This window comes from Rhea americana, unplaced genomic scaffold (genome assembly GCF_003343005.1).
Source record: "Rhea americana isolate MKP2758 unplaced genomic scaffold, rheAme1 scaffold_0, whole genome shotgun sequence".
Taxonomy (NCBI): Eukaryota; Metazoa; Chordata; class Aves; order Rheiformes; family Rheidae; genus Rhea; species Rhea americana.
Genome location: NW_028185037.1, coordinates 17,048,624 through 17,070,409, shown reverse-complemented (window position 1 = coordinate 17,070,409; position 21,786 = coordinate 17,048,624). Strand labels below are relative to the sequence as shown.

Here is a 21,786-nt window from a genome sequence, read left to right as displayed (position 1 = left end):
ACAGTGAGATCAGGAGTAATCACAGCACCATCAGCATTTCCTCACTGTTGTACTCTTGCTACAAATCCCCAAGGCCCCTTGAGCACTCAGAAACTCTGTCATAGGATAATACTAGCCACAAGTGAGGTAGCATCAGCAAAGAGATATAAATCAGATTCCACAGGACATGTAATGGTAGGAGGAAGATGTTGATTATTAGGATCTTAGGTTTCCCAATACATGTATGAACTTCTAGGTATTTTATTAAAATTGATCCCAGAAGTGAAATCTCTTCAACATACTGTAAAATAACAGACTGAACACAGAAAATATAAGASAGTTTTATGGATTTCAGGTGCTGGGCAGATTTATTCTTGCTGAACACTGTTTAGGCTCAGCAAAAAGAAAAGTTCTGCATGAAGCATAATGTTCAATAGCCTAAGAAAATAAAATATCCACAGTGAGTCAACCATTAATATTTCTGTGCATCTGTGAGTGAGGAACAATCAACTTCTCATAACATTATTTGAGAAATATATCTCTGGGAAGAATGTASACAGATATTTGGAATAGTCTTTTCTAACTCAATTTAGACAATTACAAAGAAAAGATTACATATATTAATCTCTGCCAAACTATTRCTTATATTGGCAAACTCAATGTGGCCTCACAGCTTTTTCACATTTTTTCCTTAAAGTTCTCTTTGCCCATCTTTCTGAACATTCAGAAAGAAAGAACTTCACTATTAGAAAGCAATATCTGATGTATGATAAATGTTGTCCTAGTCAGAATAGCACTTGCTAAGCACTATTGTAAGTTCACCTAAAAATGTTGGGACATCATTAACAGATTGGCAGTACCACCATGGGCTCTATCAGTTGTGTATTAAACAACACATCCTCTGAGCTCTAAGAGTGTTTCAACATCTCACATTGCACATGCTCAATCTGTGCAGCTAATGAGCTCATCTGGTAAAACAAGTAGAGTTTGAAAAGTAACAGGGAACATCTGGAAGAGCAACAGAGAAGGGTCTCCGGAAGAAAGGCATAAACAGTCTTTAATTTTAGGACAGTGGAGAGAACAAAGAAGAATGCATTTGGACTGTGCAAGGTCATGGGGTTACAAATCATCCTAAAACTGTACAGAACAGGATGTTGACACATTAGCCATGAGCTGGGTAACAAAAGCAGTGTCATAGCTCCAGCTTCTAGACCRGATTGCTCTGGCAGTTAACCATGTTCTACATTCACTTGTCTCTTATTTTTCAGCCATGGTCCTGAACAAAAAGAGGATTACTCATTCTGTCCTRTTACTCCCTTGCGGACAATCTGTCCTAAATGGGCAAAGAATAAAGGGGAAAAAAAAGAAGCTACACTATTTTTTTTAATCCACAATGTCAAAAATAGTGTAGTTTGGTGGCCTTTCTCAAAATCATCTTAGTTTCCATTTTTTTTCTATTCAAAACAAAAATCTGCATTTTTAAGTGTCGACAACTTTCTACCAGTATTTCTAAAACATTTTGAGACATTGAGAAAATGGGAAGTCCAGAGGTCTAAAGCTCATGAGCTCAGAGGACATGCTGAGGGAGCTGGACTTGTGTGGTCTAGTAGAGAAGAGGCTGAAGGGGGATCTAATAGCAGCCTACAGCTACTTGAAAAGGAGCTAAAAGCAACCGAGTCAAACTCTTCSCAGTGGTAGTAGAGGGTATAATAAGGGGCAGCAGGCACAAACTGTAACTGAGGAGGTTTAGTCTGAACACTAGGAAAGCAACTTCCTCAGCAGGAGAGCAATGCAGCATGGAGAAAGATCACCCAGAGAGGCTGTGAAATCTCCATCCTTGGACACTGGATTGAAGACCTCCAGAGGGCACTGACAACCAACACTTCTAGGTTTCTGTGCCTGCATACCTTATCAAAACCACATTTGGAATATGGCCACAAACCCAAACAATCAACCCCAGATCTTCACCGGCTCAGCTCTGCATTGTGTTACCTAAAGTCTGGTTCTGCATAGAGAAATAAAAATTAATCTTTTTGTGTTAAGCAGTATATTTAACGTAGACAAAAGATATCTAGCTTACAGGTCCATCTTCTCTCATATCATGACCACAACCGATAAATATATTTGATATTTGAATATTATTTTATCTGGTAAGAGGAAACATACCAGAAGTCTGTTTTTGCAGCTAGTGGATTTCAAGATAATATAAGGAAAAAGAAACTGCTGCTGCCACTACTACTGCTACTACTTTTATGGCCTCTTTGGAACGCATGGTATGTCTGGATTCATCCAAAACCCACAACAACCATGCAATACAGTGTCATATCATTATGTCAAAGCCACCTCAAGACTCTCAATGAAAGATGAGCAGTAAGACTGYATTGGCAAATCCTTGTAGTTACGTAAAAAACAGATGAAGCCTACAACATGATTGAATAAACAGCAGCATCTCCAGGCAGAGTCCCATATAGGGAATTTTTGCTCTAGTGTGGCATATTTTGGTACCTCTATCTCGTAATACTTCATAAGATGTATTAGACAGACAATATAGATGAAAGAGATGTAGGTCAGTAACAAATTTAGGACCAACAGAAGACACCAGACTTTTGTAGATACCAGGAGGGCCTGAATCTAATTCAGAGTCTGTCTGCAAAACAGCATGACCCAAAACAGCTTGAAATGATATGTCTTATCTTATCCTTTGCCAGGCAAAATCATGGCAATAGTTTCCTGTAGCATCTGAAGTCTATTAGCTCTCTGTGTACAGAGAGATCAGTAAAGCATCATTAGTAGGTTTGAAACAAAAGCATCTACACTGATATCTCTCACAGCATGATGATYTGATCTGGGTATAGTATAGCTTTACTTCTGGGATGAAAGCAGCCTTTTCTCACAGAAACTCAGAATCCAGATGTTCAACCAGTATCCAGCTGGTGCCTGAGGCAGTTACTGGAAAACCAAATCAGGAACCCTCTGAAACCCAGAGTGGGAGACAAGTAACAACACATTGCATGTTATATTGGGCAGTAGCACAGAGTAATGATAACGCTGCAGTTCTAAGTGCAGACAATGTTAAACCTCATCCCTGCAATTGTTGTGTTGGGGATATCAATCATGTGCTTTGGTCTCCACCACTCTACACAGCCCAACTTAGCTCTGATTGCCCTGAGGGTGCTGGAATAACTCCTGGGCTTCAGCAGTGAGGAGCAATCAAATGTGACCCCTTCTGTATTTCTCCAGGACTAGAAAGGGAAGCAAATACCTTCTACTGCCTCTGYCAATAACCCACCAGATTCTATTGATGTCTCTTTGTCACACAGGCAGCACAACAGAGAAAGCACCCTAGCCTATGTTGCTCCTAATCATCAAGTTTTCTAACTTCACTCTGCATGTGAACAGAGAYATACAGAAGTGCTCAGAGCATGGCGATCATGCTCCTCAGTACACCAGGTAGATATCTCACCAAAAATGTGGCAAACCAAAGGCTGAGAAATGATGAATCACTGTAAGCTTACATGAGAAGTTAGAGTACAGCTGATCTTGCCAAATTCCATGGACTATGTTAGAAATCACCCTCAGCACTGCTTCCAGTTAAATGAACAAACAATAAAATTAAATTCCTAAGAGGTCATCTAGCAAGACAAACTATACCAGCAGGGAAACCATGAAATGCTTTTCTATTATCATTGTTTTTCAGAAATTTTCCATTAACTTCATYTGAACTATAGGTAAAAAGCAATAAAGAGCAAACAAATCTCCACTTCTTTCTTAAGAAAACAAAAGTGCTGATTCCAAGACAGGTACATCAGGAGGGCAAAGCTTTGGAATACACAACCGTCTGARGGTCAGTTCATTTCATCAAAGAAACAAGAAAAGATGGTTTTCTTTTCAGTATGGAAGGTGGAAGCTACTCAGTTTTTACACGGAGAAGAAGATATCTGATTGTCTTCCCCCCAGAAAAAGCATATGAAAAAAAAAAAAGTCCTCTCACAAAATTTATTTAATTTTGTTTATTTGGGATCATAGGTGGAAGGAGAAGGAGAGTGGGARGAAATCGGTTCTGATTGGGACCTGGAGGTGCTAATACAATCAGATACAATTACAAATAAGACTGCTATAATGAGCCAATGTAAGCAGTTTGCTTTTAATGGCAGTTACTTAAGAGAAGAGAGGTTCCTTTTAATGAAGACCACATAGGTACACTGTTATTTCATATGGCATACAGCTTTTTCACTTTTCATAGTCATTGAAAAAGATAAATGGCAACCAGAACAGCATGACTAAAATGTGAATGCCCTAAAAGAATATTAATGCTAATGGAAGCCAGATGATTTACATAGTAAAGTTAATTTAGAGCTAATCAACAACAACAAAAAAAAGAACCATGAAGAAACAAATCCACATGAGCAATGGCTCTAAAAATGTCCCTTTGCAACCCACCAACTCATTGCTGTGTGWTGTAAAAGGCTGCAGGTATGCAGGCAGAAACCACATTAGTAAGACAGTGAGTAGGTTAGTGGGATCTTTTGTGCTGGTTGGACTGTTTGTAAAAGGTCCTGTTCTCCCATGCTTCTCTGTATGACTAGCAAAGCTCCCAGCAGCTGGAGGTGGGCCCATGGACCCTGCCCAGCTGATGGGAGCAGAGGAGATCATGCCACTGACAGYGTAAGAGGCTGGATCACTGCTGCAGGCAAAATGCCTAACTCAAAGGCAGCTAAAGTTRGAGAAGGTAAACTCTAGGCTGAAGAATTAAGGCACAGCTTCACCTGCCTGAAGACAAAGTTTAACCTCTCTGCATCTGCAGGACAGGGATAGTAGCACTTCTTTTGTTAGAAGAAATGAATGCCGAAGACTGTGAACTGCCCAGATCACAGAGGAATGTGCAACTGCCACCAAAGGGGATGGCCAGCCAGAAAGTATGGGCAAAGGAGATCCCAAGAGAATTCCTCTGTGAAGATGTCTATATTGGTAGGGATAAGTATGAAGCCATAACTGCTAAAAGGGCTTTGGGCCTGTGGCTATGCCAGTCATGTGCCTAGGATCTCTATTCTGTCTCTACTCTCCCATAAGAAAACCAGGATGGTACGACTTTCAAAGCTATCTGGTGGACTGAAAATGCAGGAGGACACCACAAGTGAGCACCTCGGACCCATCTATGATAGCACAAAGGCAAAGTTTTTCCATTTTGTTCACTTAAGAGGTTTGACTACGTAATAGCCAGCATGGCTACATTTTCACGTTCCTCAGCCTGGATATACTTGCAGCTCCACAGCAGAAGCACAGAGGTTTTGCTCAGATGTCACAGCCACAGAGCACAACCAGCTCACCTCCAGCATGTGGGATACCAATGATGCCATCAATTAGAGTAGTCATTGCAACACCAGAATGAAACACAGATGTGATCGAGATTTTGTTCTGGTATGAAGGGCTGAAATTCCCTTGGGATGTAATTTATCCCAAGCGGAAGTCTGACATAAGCTATCTCATCACATACAGGCAAAAATTTTGTTTACTCGGCTTGGTACACTGATTTTTTTGCTGATCCTTTGGCCAGGGAAGTAATTGATTGAATTTTAATTACTTTAAATTAAAACTAGAAAGCTTAAYTGCTTTCTCCTCCACAAACACAACACTAGCAAGTGGGGGTTGCAGAAATTCTCGGTAGAGGTGAGAAGTGTTTTCATCAAACACCAGAGGAAATCCTGCTCCTGTTGAACCACAACAGGATGTAAAATGTGTGGGGATGTGCAAAAAAAGAAAAAAAAAAGAAAAGAAAAAAGTTAAAAAAAAGGCTGCTGTGGAGGACACAAGAAGGGAAATTTTTTCTAAGGAGAGAATCCTGTGATGCTGAAACAAAGAAACAAAACAACCACAAATTTTAAAGAGTTAAACTGTTCTCTATTCTCCTTTCTGTTTATTAAGCCATTGAGTAGGAACCATACAGCTGTATCAACAGGAAAATGGAATCTGGAGTCAAAACTGCATTTTTTTTTAACTTGTCCTTTTCTTCCCCAAATCCACCCAGATTAACAGTTGAGCTTTAATAATAAAAAGAAAGATATCAACTGCATGAGTTCTGCAGTAACAATATGCAAACAGGAGAGAGCGCAGGCTTCAGTGTGCTGGCAGCTGGACAGCACTTATCAGCAACAGCATCAACTTTCCAGGCCACCACTAGGAAAAAAGCCCATGCAAGATTTAAGAAAGTCTCACACGATGAGAATTTACTGGCTTGGGGATGACTGCCAGGTCCCGGGGTCGAACTGAGCCAGAAATGGCCAAAATGTGATGGAACAGACCTCCCACAATCCTTCATCTCTCGACATACACCCCCAAATGTAGCTTGGTTTCCAAGTCACTTTTCTGCTTTCTCCTCTACTATCCAAGGCTGAGTATACCCAGAAAGTTATATTTTTTATTTTCCATCTCTTCTTTTTATCAGCCAAACTCATATCCTCAGACGTAGGAGCATCCAAGTCTCACTGATTTCAGTTTGGAATCACATACACAGTAGAAAAAAAAAATAAATAGATATTAAAACGCTTGCATGGATCTGCTCGCAGGTTCCTGACCTTCTATTGAGTTCCTATTAGCTTTCCAAGAACAGTTGGATTCAGCATTTAAACTGTAATACACAAGGGTTCTAACCCCCCTTATTTCTGTACTAGAAATTGTCTATTGAGCTTATAAATAGGCAATGTACTGTGTAAACCTGGAAAACTGTTCATTGTCTAAAAGCCTTCCGGCTCATCAAAACATCATAAATGGGCAGAAAATGTATTTGGCTTTGTCATTAAGTCAGAAGGTGAGCAAACAAAATCTGAGTTTTGTTACTCATTATGTTTGGAGTATACTTCTTTCTCAGCCTCCTTTTGTAGGAAAAACGAAATGTAAACACCCAAGCAAGAAAACATTTTACAAATAGYAGTATCCTGGTAAAGATGTAAAATAAGAATAAACACCCCTTTTACTTTTTTTCTTCCCCACAGTGCCTTCTGGTTTATGTCAACAGCTCRTAATTTCAAACTTGATATACCACACTGACACACTGACCACACTGTGGTCAATGGGAGCTTTATAGCTGACCTTTGGAGACCAGGATCTCACACCTAATATTCACTCAACACAAAGCCATTAGCTTCTGAAAACGGAAGGAAACAGAGCCACCTCTGCTTGTTTAAAGGAGGCTGCCTGGCTTTGGGGCTCGCTTTGCCACGTTTTCACCTTATTTTTTGTCTTTAAGAGTGATTTAGTTCCATATCCTGTTTGTTTTATTTAGGTGATTACCCCATTATGGGTAAATGTTGATGTATCATTTCATCTAGTAGAACATATCACATTGAATATTATCAGATAACCTGCATAGGTAGAAGCTTAGCAAAACATGAGTAGAAACTGTAGGAAGTGTATACCACTTGAGTTTTAATGGAGCTAAAAAGAAATAGGATGACCAGAAAAAGCTTCAGAAACAAGAAGATGTAAAAACGCACTGGGACTTTCCACAGGGAGATGCCAAAAAGTCAGGGCAACTGCTAAAAAGCAGCATGTACATTTGCAACCTTAAGAACCTTCAGAACGATTAATATTCAAATACCTTATATAGATTTGTTTGATATTAGTGAGAAGAGAATTAAAGAACAGTTCTGTTCCAAAACAGTGCTTCTTTGTTTCTGAACATGCAAAGGCCATTCACAGATGCCCTGAAATCTTCTTTGCAGCTCTGAATTTCAGAGAAGTTTCTTAACAGATTGGCATTCTTGTGATTCAYCTGACAGCATTCTTTAAAGAAAAAGATTGAGTTTAGATTCAAAATATTCACCTTCATGTTCTCACACAGTCATCAAGTTTCCTTAAATTCTGTGCTCTTGTCAYGGACAAATTCTCTACATCTTGTCTTTATTGTGCTGGTTTGCCATGGTTTGCCATATCTAAAACCTGAAGAAGCTGACAGAGGTAGGTTTCTTCAGGAGAGATTCTTGAACTCTTTTGGTTCCCAGCTCATTGCTACAAGTATAATTCCTTCCCTTACTGAAAGTATGCAGAGCTTGGCCCAGAATAGCTTGCAAGACTTGGATAAAGTTGGATAAAGCCCTGGTGTGAGTTCACAGGGCTGTTACACTGCAACATACTCTTGCAGTAGACATTTGCCCTTGTCCTGTTCTGCAGCCCCTTATCTAAAGGACGTGATCTGACGCTGTGGGTCCGTTGGCAGCCAAGGCCATGTGCCAGCTCGCTGTGGTCAAAGAGCAGTCTCATACCTTCCCTTCATCTCTCCTGTTTACTATAAGGGCAGAAAACCTAGCCGCAAGGAGAGATAAGCCCTTCATCTAGGCCACTGGTTGTTGCCCAACTGTATTCTCAGTCAGCCCTGTGCTGTAGCCCTCAATGCCAGCAGGATAACAACATGACCCACGAGCTCAATATTAGATGTCAGGTGGGAGAAAGGCCATGTCAGAGCCATGCTATGTGTCCTTTCCTCCACCCTGCTGGGTCCTTTCGCCCCCCTTTTTGGCTGCAGGCAGCAGTGGTCGAGCAGGGCTTCATGGAGGAGGCAGCCAGCGGGATCACAGAGCACAGGAGAGCACGAGGGGAGCTTGGGGAACAGACCACCCACGTAAGACTGTCCTGCTGCTCATGAGGCTTGACAGATGGGCTGATCCAACCAGCTCCTCTAAGGGATACTTGTTTTTTTTTGTTGTTTTTTTTGTTTTGTTTTGTTTTTTAAGCAGGAACTACTGTAGGGCAGCAGTCAGCAGCATGATGGCTACAGACAGTGTCTTATTCAGTGCTATAAAAAAAGGAGGAGGGGGTGGCGATGACTGGAGAACAGCCTGTTCCTGAAAAACTGGCCCAGAAACAGCAAAAGAAGCAACCTCAGATGATGGGAAGGAGGGGGGCTCGGAAGAGGTCAGAGCCAGCTGTTAAGCTGGCTGGGGCTTTGCAGGACAAACACTATTCCAGATACGGCTGAAGCTCAGATGCTCTTTCCCTCTGCAACAGAGAGTCTTCCAAAGCCTCTGTACCTTCCCTCCCATCCCCAGCACACAAAAGCAGACACACTGCAAACGGGGAAGGGGAAAAAAAAAGACAGGGGCCAGTAGATCAGTCATTGGCTTGTACAAGGCTTTTGGGACAAAACCGTTGCTTTCAAATTAAATACAATGGAAATTACAAGTGGTGAAACTAGAACGCCTTCTGGCATGGATTCATGAAGAAAGAGGAAAAGAAGTGAAGTTATTGATATAGGAAAGTTATGTATCGTGCAGGAGAACAAATCCTCCTGCGCTTGAAGTCAGTGGAAACAGAACTGAAATACAGTGCTTTCGTAAAAAAGATGCCAAAGAGAGAACTTGAAATAACTGGTGCAAGCAATAAAAGTCAGGGCTGATACACTCAAAGGTGTATCAGCTCTCCAGGTAGGAATGCTCACATGCACACATGGCACTTCCAACAGCAATCAGAGCTTTCAGGGAAGATTGCTCACCGTGAAAAATAGTATATTTTGTAAGATTTCAGGAGGAAATTGTTGAATGATCCTGTTTTAATCTGTGCATAAACTGAGGCCAGAGAGATGAAGTGACTGTCCCAAAGGCAGACAGGATGTCTGTGGCAGAGCCAAAAATAGCAGTGAGAGTTCTTGCTCCTACACTGTAACCATAACATGATCCTTCCTCCTACACATAGCTAATAAACTAAGTTTAGTTCTTACTGGATGTGCAGAAGAAATCTTTTCACCAGGAGGACTTGCAGGCATGGTACAAGTTCCCTGCTTCGTGTTTTATCTCTCAAGATCACAGGCACCTTATGTCTGCAAGAGGTCAAGACTCTTTCACCCYGCGAGGACCTTCAGAAGGAGCAAATCAGTAGGGATCAGCAATTTCTGCTGCATTCTTGTGAAGCAATGTAGTGGGTCCTGCTCCACACATGACTCACTCTTGTTTGCACATGGCTGTGATATCTGCAGGTCTAAACAGACTGCGTGACAAAATTCCCCTCTCCAATCCGCAGACCTGCTGACACCATGAACAGCATCAAACCAAAATCCCTTGCACTGGCCAGTGTGTTGCTGCAGCTCCACTGAAACTAGCTGACACAGGTGGGTCCTGCACCCCAGCATGGAAGCAATTTGGCAGGTCCCGAAGAAAAAGTCACTGAGACTTTGCCACACTCGCCTACATCCAAATTTCCCCAGCTTTCACAGTGCACAAGTTTTGCTGCTTCCCCATCCTAAGCAACCTCAAATTGGTAAATGGAAACATCTCAGCCCTCAAACAGTTAATGCTTCTGCTTTCCCACAGAGGAGAGGAGCGACATCGGCTATGCGTTTTATGAAGACAAAGATGAATTTCTAATTACATGAGTACTGACGTTTTCGCCTGTCTCCAAATAGCTCAGTTTACTGTTGCCTGCAAGCAGCCTGCGGCCACCCGCAGCAGAGCAAAACTTGTCAGCAGCGCCCTGGGTGAAGCCGTGAACACGCGAGGGCAGTGCTGAGATGCGGATGACAACCCCGGGCCATCGGAGCAGCCCCKAACGCAGCACCCTGCTTCGCCCGAGCATCCCACGGGGTCGAGGCTGCTCCGCACGCAGACCTTGTGCCAGCTGAACTGCGCCTGGGAAGCGGGTGGGGACGGGGGCGTTAAGCCAAAATATTTATATCCACACAGCTCCCACTGCAGAGGCAGTTTTTCTAAGAAAGCTTCGTCATTAATTTACAAGGTRAACTATAAAACTGGGTCTACACTTTATAATGATATAATCACACGGAGAAGTGGGTAGGAGATGTAACCCTTTAATATTCCTCTGTAAAATGATGCAATTGTCTGGGATGGAGAGGTTTTACAGAGATGCTAGCTGTGCTGCCATAATATCAATTTATTCATCTAATCAATCAAATGTTCCAGCTAAAATCAACCTCCCAGAATTTTGCCCACAAGCATGACCCTCTGGAAAGCATTTTAGTGTAGCTAGGTAAAGAAAAAAATGTCAGTCAAAAATGTAGCACTAACACTTTCTCTGTTCAAAACAAACTGCCTATACAATATATATGGAATAACCAACACAAACCATAAAAATACATGTGCGTGTGTATATACGTGCATATTAAAATATGTAAATTATACAGAAGTAAGCCTAYGATATAAAAGAAGCAGAAGCATCTGAGCCCTGAAATCAGGCAGGTAATAGTTCCACTACAAGCTCAGGAGTTAACCCACACCCMAGGACCTTCTGGACAGCAGGATTTCATCAACTTGCATGAGCACCTTTCTTTGGTAAACTCCAGTGCAACGAGGAAGCTAAACTTTGATTTTGATGCAAAATCTGGAAAATAAGTCAAATGACCTCCAGTAATCTACCACCTCATAGATATCAGCTTGCAGTTTCTCTGTCTCCTTCCTCATGCCCATGGAGGCCTAYACCTTATACAAATGGTCTACTAAATGCAATTAAAAAAGATGTGCAATTATCGCTCTAATAGAACAATAAAAATGATAACAAATAATCTCCACAAATAAGTTGCAGCGTTAAACAGCGGGGCATAACTATATGTTAAACTAATTATGGTAACTGCCTAGGTTGAAGAAAATTTGACAGAAGGAAGCCAGCCGAATTTATCTTCATTCTCTCCTATCGGTGTACACTAGCCCACACGCACGTGCTGTGGGTATGATCTACTCCTCCAAGACCAAAAGCCATCAGGAAAGCTGCTGGCAATGCTTAGAAATCACCTACTAAATGGCCAAACTAGTTAATGGAACATGGATATATTCCTAATTAATTTTCCAGCCTTTTTTCTCATAAACATGTAACCAAATACTTTTACAGTGTAATACACTTGGAGTTGCTCAGCACTGGCTGAAGTTTTTGTGGTTTGGTCCATCCCTGCTGAAAAGCTAAAACGACCCAGCTGTTACTCTAGAACCAGGGACCTGGCTGCCTGCAGGCACCCAAGCGCATATGCCAGCCGCTCAGAGCAGTGCTTAATTCCCCCCATACAGACGTCTGTGTCTCTGCCTTCTTATCAAACCAAATACAGACAGTTTCCCTTGTCACAACAGCTATTATCTGGTTATCCCAAATGATAAAGCTTGCTTGGCCATCAAATACATCCATGAATATTTTGGAGGACTTCACAACCCAGAAAAGAGGATCTACAAGCACAAAGCACAGATGTAGAGTAACCTCCTGCACCACAAATACGTGCCGAGGGCACTCTGATATCAGAGTGTGACAGTGACAATGGCACCAGTGTTCACAGTGCGGTCAGCAGATGCTTTAAGATTGTGCTGGCACATTGTAGGGAAGTTACCTCTCTGCAGAGCCCTGGTATGTGACTGTCTGCCSAGTGCAAGAAGGTTGGTGCCTTCATGAAGTAAAATGAGTTCACCAAAACCACTGCTGCAGGTGATTAGTGCTGTCCTCAAAAGGGATTAAATGGGTTTTAAGTAAAGCCATGTTCTTTTCTTTATAATCACCCTGTCACAGTTTATGGGTGAGGAAACCTCAGCAAGAGAAAGAAACAGTCCCCCRCTTAACTTGTTGTCTTGATACTCAAAAAGCTTCGGTACAAAAACACCAAAACTGAAAGCAGGATGGTACTCTGGGAAGCCAGCAGAGCACAGAAAGGAACCGAAACTTTTAAATCACTCAAAAATTAAAGCTTGAGATGCAATTGTAAATTCTAGAAAGGAGAAAGTGTTATCGTGCACATGTTGCTCAAAAAGTTGCTGCCTTCTAACACAGAAAAGGTACACAGAAAAGGCTCTCTGAGTCATCCAGARCAATTTTGGTCAAAATTGTTAAGTCTATGTGGAGTGCACCTTTCCTGGTGACAGGGAGCAAGTTGTGTGTCAGATATTGTACAGAATTACGTGGTTGCTTACAACTGACWTTACTCCTTTTTYCCCWTTGTATACAGATACTAGATAGAGCWGTCCCACATCTCTAAGCCTAATGCATCTACAAACTCAGTCTAACTAGATTGTTGCATGCCAGAGAGGGAATAATAAAATCTATGCTTCATATCCACCTGGATGCATTTCATTGGAGATTATATAAATAAGCCAAGAAGAAAAAGAACACTTTCTAAATTATCAGTGATTGTAAACTGAACAGAAGAAGTTTGTTTCAGCTTCAAATCAAAGGTATGAAAGTTGTGAAAGAATTACAGGTGTTGTGAGTTCTTTTTATTTGAGTGTCAGTCAAGTGCTGGACAACATGACCTTGCTATAGTGCCCCATCACCAAGCATGAGTCATTTTTTTCTTATGACCCCTTCCAAAGCTGCAAGGAAGTAAGCTCTTAGGCTCTTAGGACAAGGTCCTTTTGCAAGGCTGGAATTGCTCCACAACAGCAAAGTCCTAGCTGCACATATGCCCAGTAACATTAGGATTCAGGTGTGCTTAGCTGACTCACAAACTTCCATGGATGATGCGAGAACCCACAATTATTTCTACAAAAGCATCTCAGGTTTCCCTYTGGGCATATTACAAGCCATCCTAGAGTTCACAAATCTTAGCCTTCCAACATGCTCATCTCGCATTTGCTTTCTAGGTTAAGTAAAATGACAGACTCAAGCTAATAAAACAAAAGAACAATGTGGGAGCTATTGAGAAAGAGAAAAGGAACAGAGAGATGACCACACAGTCCTGGAATGCATCACCAACCCGAGTATTAGAAAATCATTATTCAGGTTGTGCTGCAAAGCTTAGTTTAAATGTTATCTTCTTCCACAGCTGTTTCAGCTTTCCTTTCCTTCACCATCCACAAGAAAAATTGCACATAGAGCAGAGACGGTTGTTGGCACCCAGAGAAGCAYGACTGCCTTTTCTCTCTTCTGCTCTTCTAGAAGCAGAGATGAGAAGTAAGGATGACAGTCAAAGCCCAGCAGGAGTGTATTAGAAGGCACAAGTGAGTGAGGCACAAGGGGGTCCTGAAGCTTCAACTAGGATGTGAAATAAGCAGCAATCGAAAGGGAAACATGTATAGTTTYAGCATAAATGCAGTAAATAACAGGCACCTGTGGAGGTATCTCATAGAGCTAGGAGACCACCAGGATGCAGGAGAAACGGTGGTCCTCACTTACAGCTAGTAGGCCGATGGAGAACATCTACACAGAGCTGTTAATGCAGCACGCTCAGAGTCCCTCAGCCCAAGAACACATCTGCAGAAATAAACCCTGTGAGCCCTCTGCCAACCTGCAGGAATGCCAGCCTGAACGTGACCTGTCTCACAAATTACCAAACTGTCGGCAGAGAGAACCTGGATGAGGGACTAGTGGGGAAAGGTGGGTGTCCTCACCCACKTCTTGTCCTAAGCCAAGAAGCTGGGCTGAAGGAGCTGAAGTCTCCTTCAGCATCAGATCTCAGAACAAGCAAATGGGCAGCATTTGTTTGGGCCTGTCTCTGAGAAGCTGACAGCTTTAAAATTTCTGTTCAATAGAAATAGAAAATTCTACTTTTAACATAAGCACCATAAGAACAAGGATGGTAGAGCTATAYTGTAAGAAAACAAAGGGAGAATTGGGTGATATCCTCGTATAAGGTGCCTAACTACATTTAGTGACAAACAGTATCAAAAGAGTGAAGAAACTCCACCTTATTCTGCTTTCTAGTCCACAGCAAGGGACACTGGCAGGCTTGATTCTCGAAAGCATCTTCAGCTGAAGCTGTGTGTGTTCAGCTTTTGCCAAGCCACAGCTGCCAATGTTTGCATGCAGAATACTTTTTCTTTTTTCTCAAAGCAGCTTTACTTCCATTCATGCATGAGAGCCAGGGCCATGCAGACAGGAATGCTCAGGGCCTGCTGGGATGCTTACACCATCCAGAAAGAGCAGTTTTCAGTAAGTGCTGAGCACTGGCAAGATGCTAGAACAACTCTTAACATCCCCAYAGAGGAGCCAGAAGCCTCTGAAAAAATAAGTCAAATGTCCCGTGAAGGTGTGGAGTACTTCTGACATTTTTGACTAGTGCCTCTTCTTAGCATCTTGGGAAGGTAGAAGAACATAAACACATGTGACTCTTTTAAAGGACAGCGTAATCATGTAAATCTCGTGCTCTTGTTAAAAACCCACAAGCACTATCTTTAAATAATGCTTTTCATCAGGGAACACTGGATATCACAGTACTTGCATTGCAGATGGGGATGCTACAGCACAAAGCAGATTACAGGACTTGCCCAAGGACTGACACAACCAATTAGCAGTGGAAATATGAGGGATAAGGAAGCCAAGTCCTCTTGCTGGCTCTGTCCTGGTTAATGCTGTCACTTGATAAAGAAATTTTTGTAGACTAGCAGCTGATGGTTATCCAAGTAAATTCAGAGACTAATAGCAGAAGTTAAGAAAAATAATATATAAAAGCCTGCTCCTCTCAACAAAATCAGTATGTGTTTGAGTTTAGGGGGCATTTTCACTGCATCAGGAACAGGCTTGGGTCTGGACCTCTGATCCATCTGAAGTACCGTTCAGTGCTACTTTCAGGACGTTGCCTCTGAAATGGCAATGATTTTTTAATGCATGTAGRTTTTGTGGAGGGGACTGCCAAATCAAAGACTAGCTTAGTGAAAACTACACGCATGAAGCAGTCATACCCTGCAGCGATGACACTTACCAGCTTCAAGCCACAAGACACTCACTTGCATAGCAGGACCTTCAGCTGCTGTAACCAGAGTAGTTTCGACAACGATAACTTCTGTAAGTGAAGGAGGAGGTCCCCTCTAAAGGGGAGAGGTGTAGCTAGTCTGCTTTTGGTCAGCAGGTGCTGTCAAGCAAGAGAGTATAGTGGGAAGGCTGGAGTGACAAATCACACCAACTTTGAACCTACGTTGCATAAGATAATCTATGCATCGTTATCCGTTACGCRGAGCAGCCAGCCTGTAACCTTCCACTGAGAAGCACCCAGTTTTCAAACCTCAGCTCACCTCCTCCTTAGAGCCATGGGATTTTTGCAGACRAGGATAAAGGTGCCCTGAACCATTACTATTAAACACTAGACAAGATGCTAGCAAACAGCATAGGTAAGTGAATAAAMAAATAAACCTCTGTTTGTTTGTTTGCTTAGGGTTTTTTTTTGGTTCAAGCTTGGTCAGAACATAGCTTCTCCTGGAAGAGCCTAAAAAAAATGTAATCAGTTTTTCCTGCCATCAAATACAAACATTTTGCAAATGAAATTCTTGGCATCTAACCTGTGCCAATAAATCTTATAAAAAGGAGAAGGAAAAACCACACATTACAATTCTCAAGCCACCTCTACATGGCTTGAGACAGCTCTGAGCTCAGATCATTACCAGTGACTATCTAAACAAATCAACGCACACAGAGATGGTACCTATCTAAAACCATCTTTGAACATCTCTTTTCTCCCCCCCCATCTCCGCTGAAGCCAAAAGTCAAAGTTTATGTGTTGTGATGGGCATCCACATCAAATAAAAGTGACTATAACTGCTTACTGGTTTATTTGGTAAAGAGCAATGCCATTCTTTGCTATTTGTCCTTCTGTTTACCAGCACCATTAAAGGAAAAGTCTACGAGATTGCATTCACTCCTTACCTGCACTCTACTCATTCCCCCACTTCAAATGTTTGAGAAACCAAAGATGCTGCTCTTCTTCCTAATGAATTTCCTTTATCTGAATAAGGGATCTCTTACCTACTGAGCTGTCAGGGCTAAAGACAGAAAATCCTTGCTTTTTACCCCTGAGCTTCTAACTATACTCAGTTATTTTTCTCTTTCCAAACACCTTGCCTGTACRGTTATACCCCAATAAAAACATTGTCAATAAAACTGTTCAAGAACTCAATAATTGTCTGTGGCTTAATACAGAATTGGGGAGTGGGAGGGAAAAGGTCTTGCATAACCTGGTAGCTATATTCTAAGTGCCCTGTAGGACATACCTGACCTTCCCATTAACTCTTTCCCCTTCTTTCTGGAACAAGCACATATATCTCAGTTATACAAAATAAAACCAGACAGTCAAACCCCTTCTATCCCAGTGTGTCATTTTTTCCTCTCCATCCTTCTTCACATGCGCAGCACTCCTCAGGAATCATATGTGCTTACAGAGACCACAGGGCTTTGCACATGCACAGTGGTCTGCCCAATGCTGTCACTCCACGGATTGCATCTGGGATGCTGGGAGGATCTTTCTTATTGATGTGATGATGCCACCAAAGAGCCAACGAAATGCACAGTGAGATGCTGTGTTAGGGCTTTATCAGCTGTCTTAAGTTACAGTCTGTGTGACTTACCCAAGACCTCTCTCGTGAGCAGCGTGGCCATGYATGTTAAATGTTTAAAATATCCCATACCACTGGCAATATCCTTTGCTCCTGCAGACAGCCTGCTCTTAAGCTGGCCAGACCAAATATGCTCTTCTCCCCAAAGTCCTTTAACTATTAGTTTTAATACTCTTCTCCAAGATGCTGTCCCCAGCCCCTCTTATCCACGGTGCAATCAGTCACACTTTTCATCCTCATTCCTTTCACTGCCTTATCTACAACAGAAACCTGCCCTTCCTCAGCCTAGCAAACCTCCTTCCAGTTTAGGTATAGAGAAGGCCCATGGGAAGCCAGTTCATTACCACAAAAAAGTCTTCCCCACCCAAGGATATCTAAGCACAAACTTCTAGGGTCTAGTTCTGGAGGTGGATCTGGGAGGTGACAATGCCCAYGGGATGCTCCAGAAAAGCAGAGCTCTATCTGCAACATTCAGTGGAGGATCCRCAGCTATCGATAGGAAACAATCCAGGCCCAGGACTCTCTTTAGGTTTTTTTAGATACTCATTTGAACTTTCTTTTAGATACTCGTTAGACCAAACATACCACCATATTTGGAGTGCACTCACTCACTCATCCCCACAGCAGCTGCATGTGTCTGCATGCACTCACACATACTTTTATGCTACAGCTGTGCTTTTTTTTTCTTTTTTCAGACAGCTTTGATATCAAGGGAACCCAGGATAGCCACTATAAAATGTACAGAGCTCACACAAATCTCCTGTAATAACACCAGGGGATGTGGAGGAGGACTACCCCTCCCTCTGACTTTTTACTTGCTTATCGAAAACCAAAGTTGAGTCTTACCTCAGAGTGGCTGAGAGGTGCATTTTGTTTGTTTGTTGTTAGTTTCTGGGTGTTTTTCTTTTTCTCATATGAAGGGCCATATCAGTCCATCTCAACATTCATGCAGGACTTATCGCTCTGCCATCTGCTTTCACCAGGTGCACCTGGCACACCGCACCATGCATGCCACTCTTTGGTGTAAAACCCCATGCTGTCTGCCTAGGCACAAGCCAACCTCTGAAGCTAGCAAAGCAAAGCAAAACTCCCTCAGTGCAAAGCACTTGATTTTACTGTCCTCCAAGCAGGAGCGGTGCTCAGGCACTGCTTCACACGGATTTGGCTCGGGGAATGCCGCAGCCTGGAGTTCGCAGCCCAGGTGTGTTCCTGGGATCCACTCTTTGCATCTCCTTTTGGGCACCACCACTAGGTCCCGAGTCCAGGGTTGCCTCTGGGGATGAGGATGGGCATGGGGAGGCTCACAGGTCCAGATTTCGCCTCTCAGTCACTCTACCTATTGCCTCCCTGCCTTGCTCATCACCTCCCTAACCCCGACTGCTCGGAGCAAGCAGCTCTCTCCCCCGGGGAATTTACACAAGCCGCAAGCATGCCACAGGAAAAGAAAAGCAAAACACAAGACACCYACTGAAATGAATGACTTTCCTACACAGGTTTTTCCAAAGGGGAGGAGAGGGGAAGCAGCTGCTGCCTGCGTGGACTGCAGAATCGGGCAGCTACAAAGAAAAATTTGGAGGGGGGGGCGAAACACACGCAAACCCTCCTCTTCGGCCGGCAGCAGCAGGCGAGTGGCAACCTGCCCCRGCACAGCGCGGACCCTGCACAGCCCCCGCCCCGGTACCGGCTCGGCACAGTCCCGGTCCCGGTCCCGGTGAGGTCCCAGGCATCCCCCACCCCCACTCCTGAAGCCCCGACCTGCCCCTGCATTTCGCACCGACTCCCCTAACAGAGCAACCCAGCCGCTCCTGGCAGGGACTTTCCTCCGTGGTTTGCCCCACAATAAGAATAAATGCAATTAAAAACAAAAAGAAAAAAAGAAAAAAAACCACACACACACAGTTTTCCGTGCAGATCCAAATAGATGCTGAGCAGAATGGACTCAACTCAGAGACACATCTGCACATTTCTTTTCCCATTTCCCCTTTCCCTTTCCTTTTCCTTTCTTTCCCTTCCTTTTTCTTTCCTTCCCTTCCTTTTTCTTTCCTTCCCTTTCCTCCACAGCTCACCTTTCCCTCCCCTCTCTCATTTCTCCCACCTTTCCAGACTCACTGCTGCCCAATTTCCAGCAGGCACCACACTCCGGCTCTCCCTAGCCCACCAGGCACTGAAAGCGAGTGTCTTTGCAGAGGACGAGTCTCTCCTCCAGTTTCCACACTCACCTGCAAAATGCTGCTTGTTGCTAGAATCCAGGGCAAAAGCCACCTCATCCCTGGAAGCCGGGAATAAATACATTGATTGAACCCAGATTTAGAGCCGTTTTGCGCAAAAACACCACTTTGGGGAATTCAGAGCAATCCTGAACTGGCAACCTAGCCTAGGCAGTCTGCCTTTTTCTCTTGGCTCTTTGGGGATTTTATTAAAGACAGATCTGACGTCAGGGTGAAGGACAAGCCCTGCATTTTTCCTCTGGAGAAACTTTTCCTGCCTTCACTTCTTCATTTTTGTGTGTGTGTTGTTGTCCCACCTCCTGCATTTCAGTGCATTGCCCTTAGCCAAAGGGCTCTTAAAGGGAAAGTTACAGTGCAGTGGTCCAGCAGACTGAGATTTTAACTCTCTATTTAAATCCCTAACCAATAATTTTGCCACTGGCATTCAGACCCTTGCAAGCCAGCTTGAAGAAGAGACTGGCTTTACCGCTTGTGATTAATGAACTTACACTTATACAAACATACATAGATGTTTAGTTCCTGTATTCTTCTTTAAACAAAAACAAAAAAACAAACAACRACAACMAAAAACAGTGGCTTCATTTAAATCCAGAAAGAGGTTTGCCCTGCGAGCACGGCCCGCGGAGGCGTTCTGCCACGTTCCCCAGGGACCCTGCTCTTCACAGAGCCGACGTGAAAGGACGGGCACGCGTTCCTGTGCCGWGCTACGCTCGCATCCCTTCTGTGATTTTGGTGGTGCACATCACAGCATGGATCAGTTTTCAGAGTCATTTATTATATTCTTTCATTTCTCTTCTCTGCCAGGAATGTGCATAGGAAACCCTGCCCAGGTCCATGGGAGTGCAACTCCACCCACTGTGACCAGAGCTAAACTCTCCGATCACCTGTACTGTCCTTACCTGGTGGAAGGATTTTACCACTATCATCTCTGAGGGGTTCTCCTCTTTTTACTTAAGCATGGGCATGATATTTTCCCTTACACTTCTAAATCTGATTTTGAAAGCATTTGAAGTCTCTTACTTAGTAATACTGTTTCCCTAGAACAGTAAAGGGTGTTCCCAAAGGGCAAGAAAAATCACATTAAACAGCTTTTCAGGTCTTATGCTGTGAAATAGTTGAGATCCGGGCAGGCTATAAAGGTGTCGAGGCAAATATAAAACTAGGCACAGCCCCCCTTGTTGGTGTGGCAAGCTGGGCAGTGATGCGTGGCTGAATGCTCTTCCATCATCCTCTAGCGATACTTGGTCATGGGGACTTTATTTCTCTGCTGAGTCTAGAAAGCAGTCTGCTGTTTTCATATTATCTGGACTGAGATTTGTCTGCAGGCATCTACCATTTAGACATTGCATCTTACTTTGGGGTCCTGACTCCCTGCATGGTTTGTGAAGTAAAAAGACCATTTTGAGGGTGCAATTCTTGCTACCTATGTGAGATACCTTTTTACAAGAGAGGTAAAAATAGATTGATTAGCCCGGGGTTATTGCTCGGATGCAAAGCGAGTGGCAAATGCCTCTTACAAGGGAGCTGGCTTGGAGCTGAAGGGTGTGGCACATGGGAGCAGCTTTCCAAATGCAAAAGGAGCCCAACCTGGGGTTCAAGGACCCCACGTTATCAGATTGCAAAATGAGGGAAAGAACATTTCTGTAAGTGAGACCAAAAATAACAACGTGAGTTCCCCCCACCTGAAACACTCGGTCATTCCACTCGCTTCGGACCATTTGCCCTGTATGTCATTCCCCTGGGTGAATTCCTGTGCTAACACTGCAGTCGAGTGGRCCAGGAAGCATGGAGGTCCCTGTGACGTGGACATTTGTCTACTTGAGGCTCTACAGCTCATCTCCTCTTCGTCATGGGACTTTGTCCYGGGGTGACCGTCAGTTGGACACTGCCTTAGCATGGATCAGGGAGGAGCCGAGGTGTGGAGTGCAGCTCCACCACAAAGGTGCAGATACCCAGCTGCCTCATCAGGCTTCCCGATAACGATACCTCTGTGCACGTGGCACATCGGCACATTGGTGCATTCGTGGGGTGACCTCACGTAAGGCTACCTCGTTTAAGGCTAAAGTGACAGGGGCATTTAGGCTCTTCTTTAACTCAGTGAGGGCAGCAGCTCACACCTTGGCATCTGCTTCTGCCAGTCCTTTCCAMAGGTGATACTGCTAAAAGAGATCAGTGCTATCACGTCTCATTCTTGCTCATTCCTGGAAAATCTTGCACCCACTCGAATAACTGGAGGCTTTAGGGACACGTCTCTGTCTAATTCAAAGATTAAATCTCAATCTGAGGTCTTCAAATACTGGAAAATTCACATTCTGTTGAGTTCATTTGCTTTCACTGTTATAGGT

General features: G+C 43.4%; 1 protein-coding gene across 1 annotated transcript in view; it reads right to left on the bottom strand.

Annotated features, from left to right (window-relative positions):
• CCN4 (cellular communication network factor 4) overlaps positions 1 to 19,732 on the bottom strand; it is a 33,880-nt gene extending 14,148 nt beyond the window's left edge. Inside the window, exon 1 of the mRNA XM_085319872.1 lies at positions 19,433 to 19,732. Within this exon, the coding sequence (XP_085175998.1) occupies positions 19,433 to 19,480 (48 nt within the window). The 5' untranslated portion in view covers positions 19,481 to 19,732. The remainder of the gene's footprint in view (positions 1 to 19,432) is intronic.
• Between the last annotated feature and the right edge of the window lie 2,054 nt (positions 19,733 to 21,786).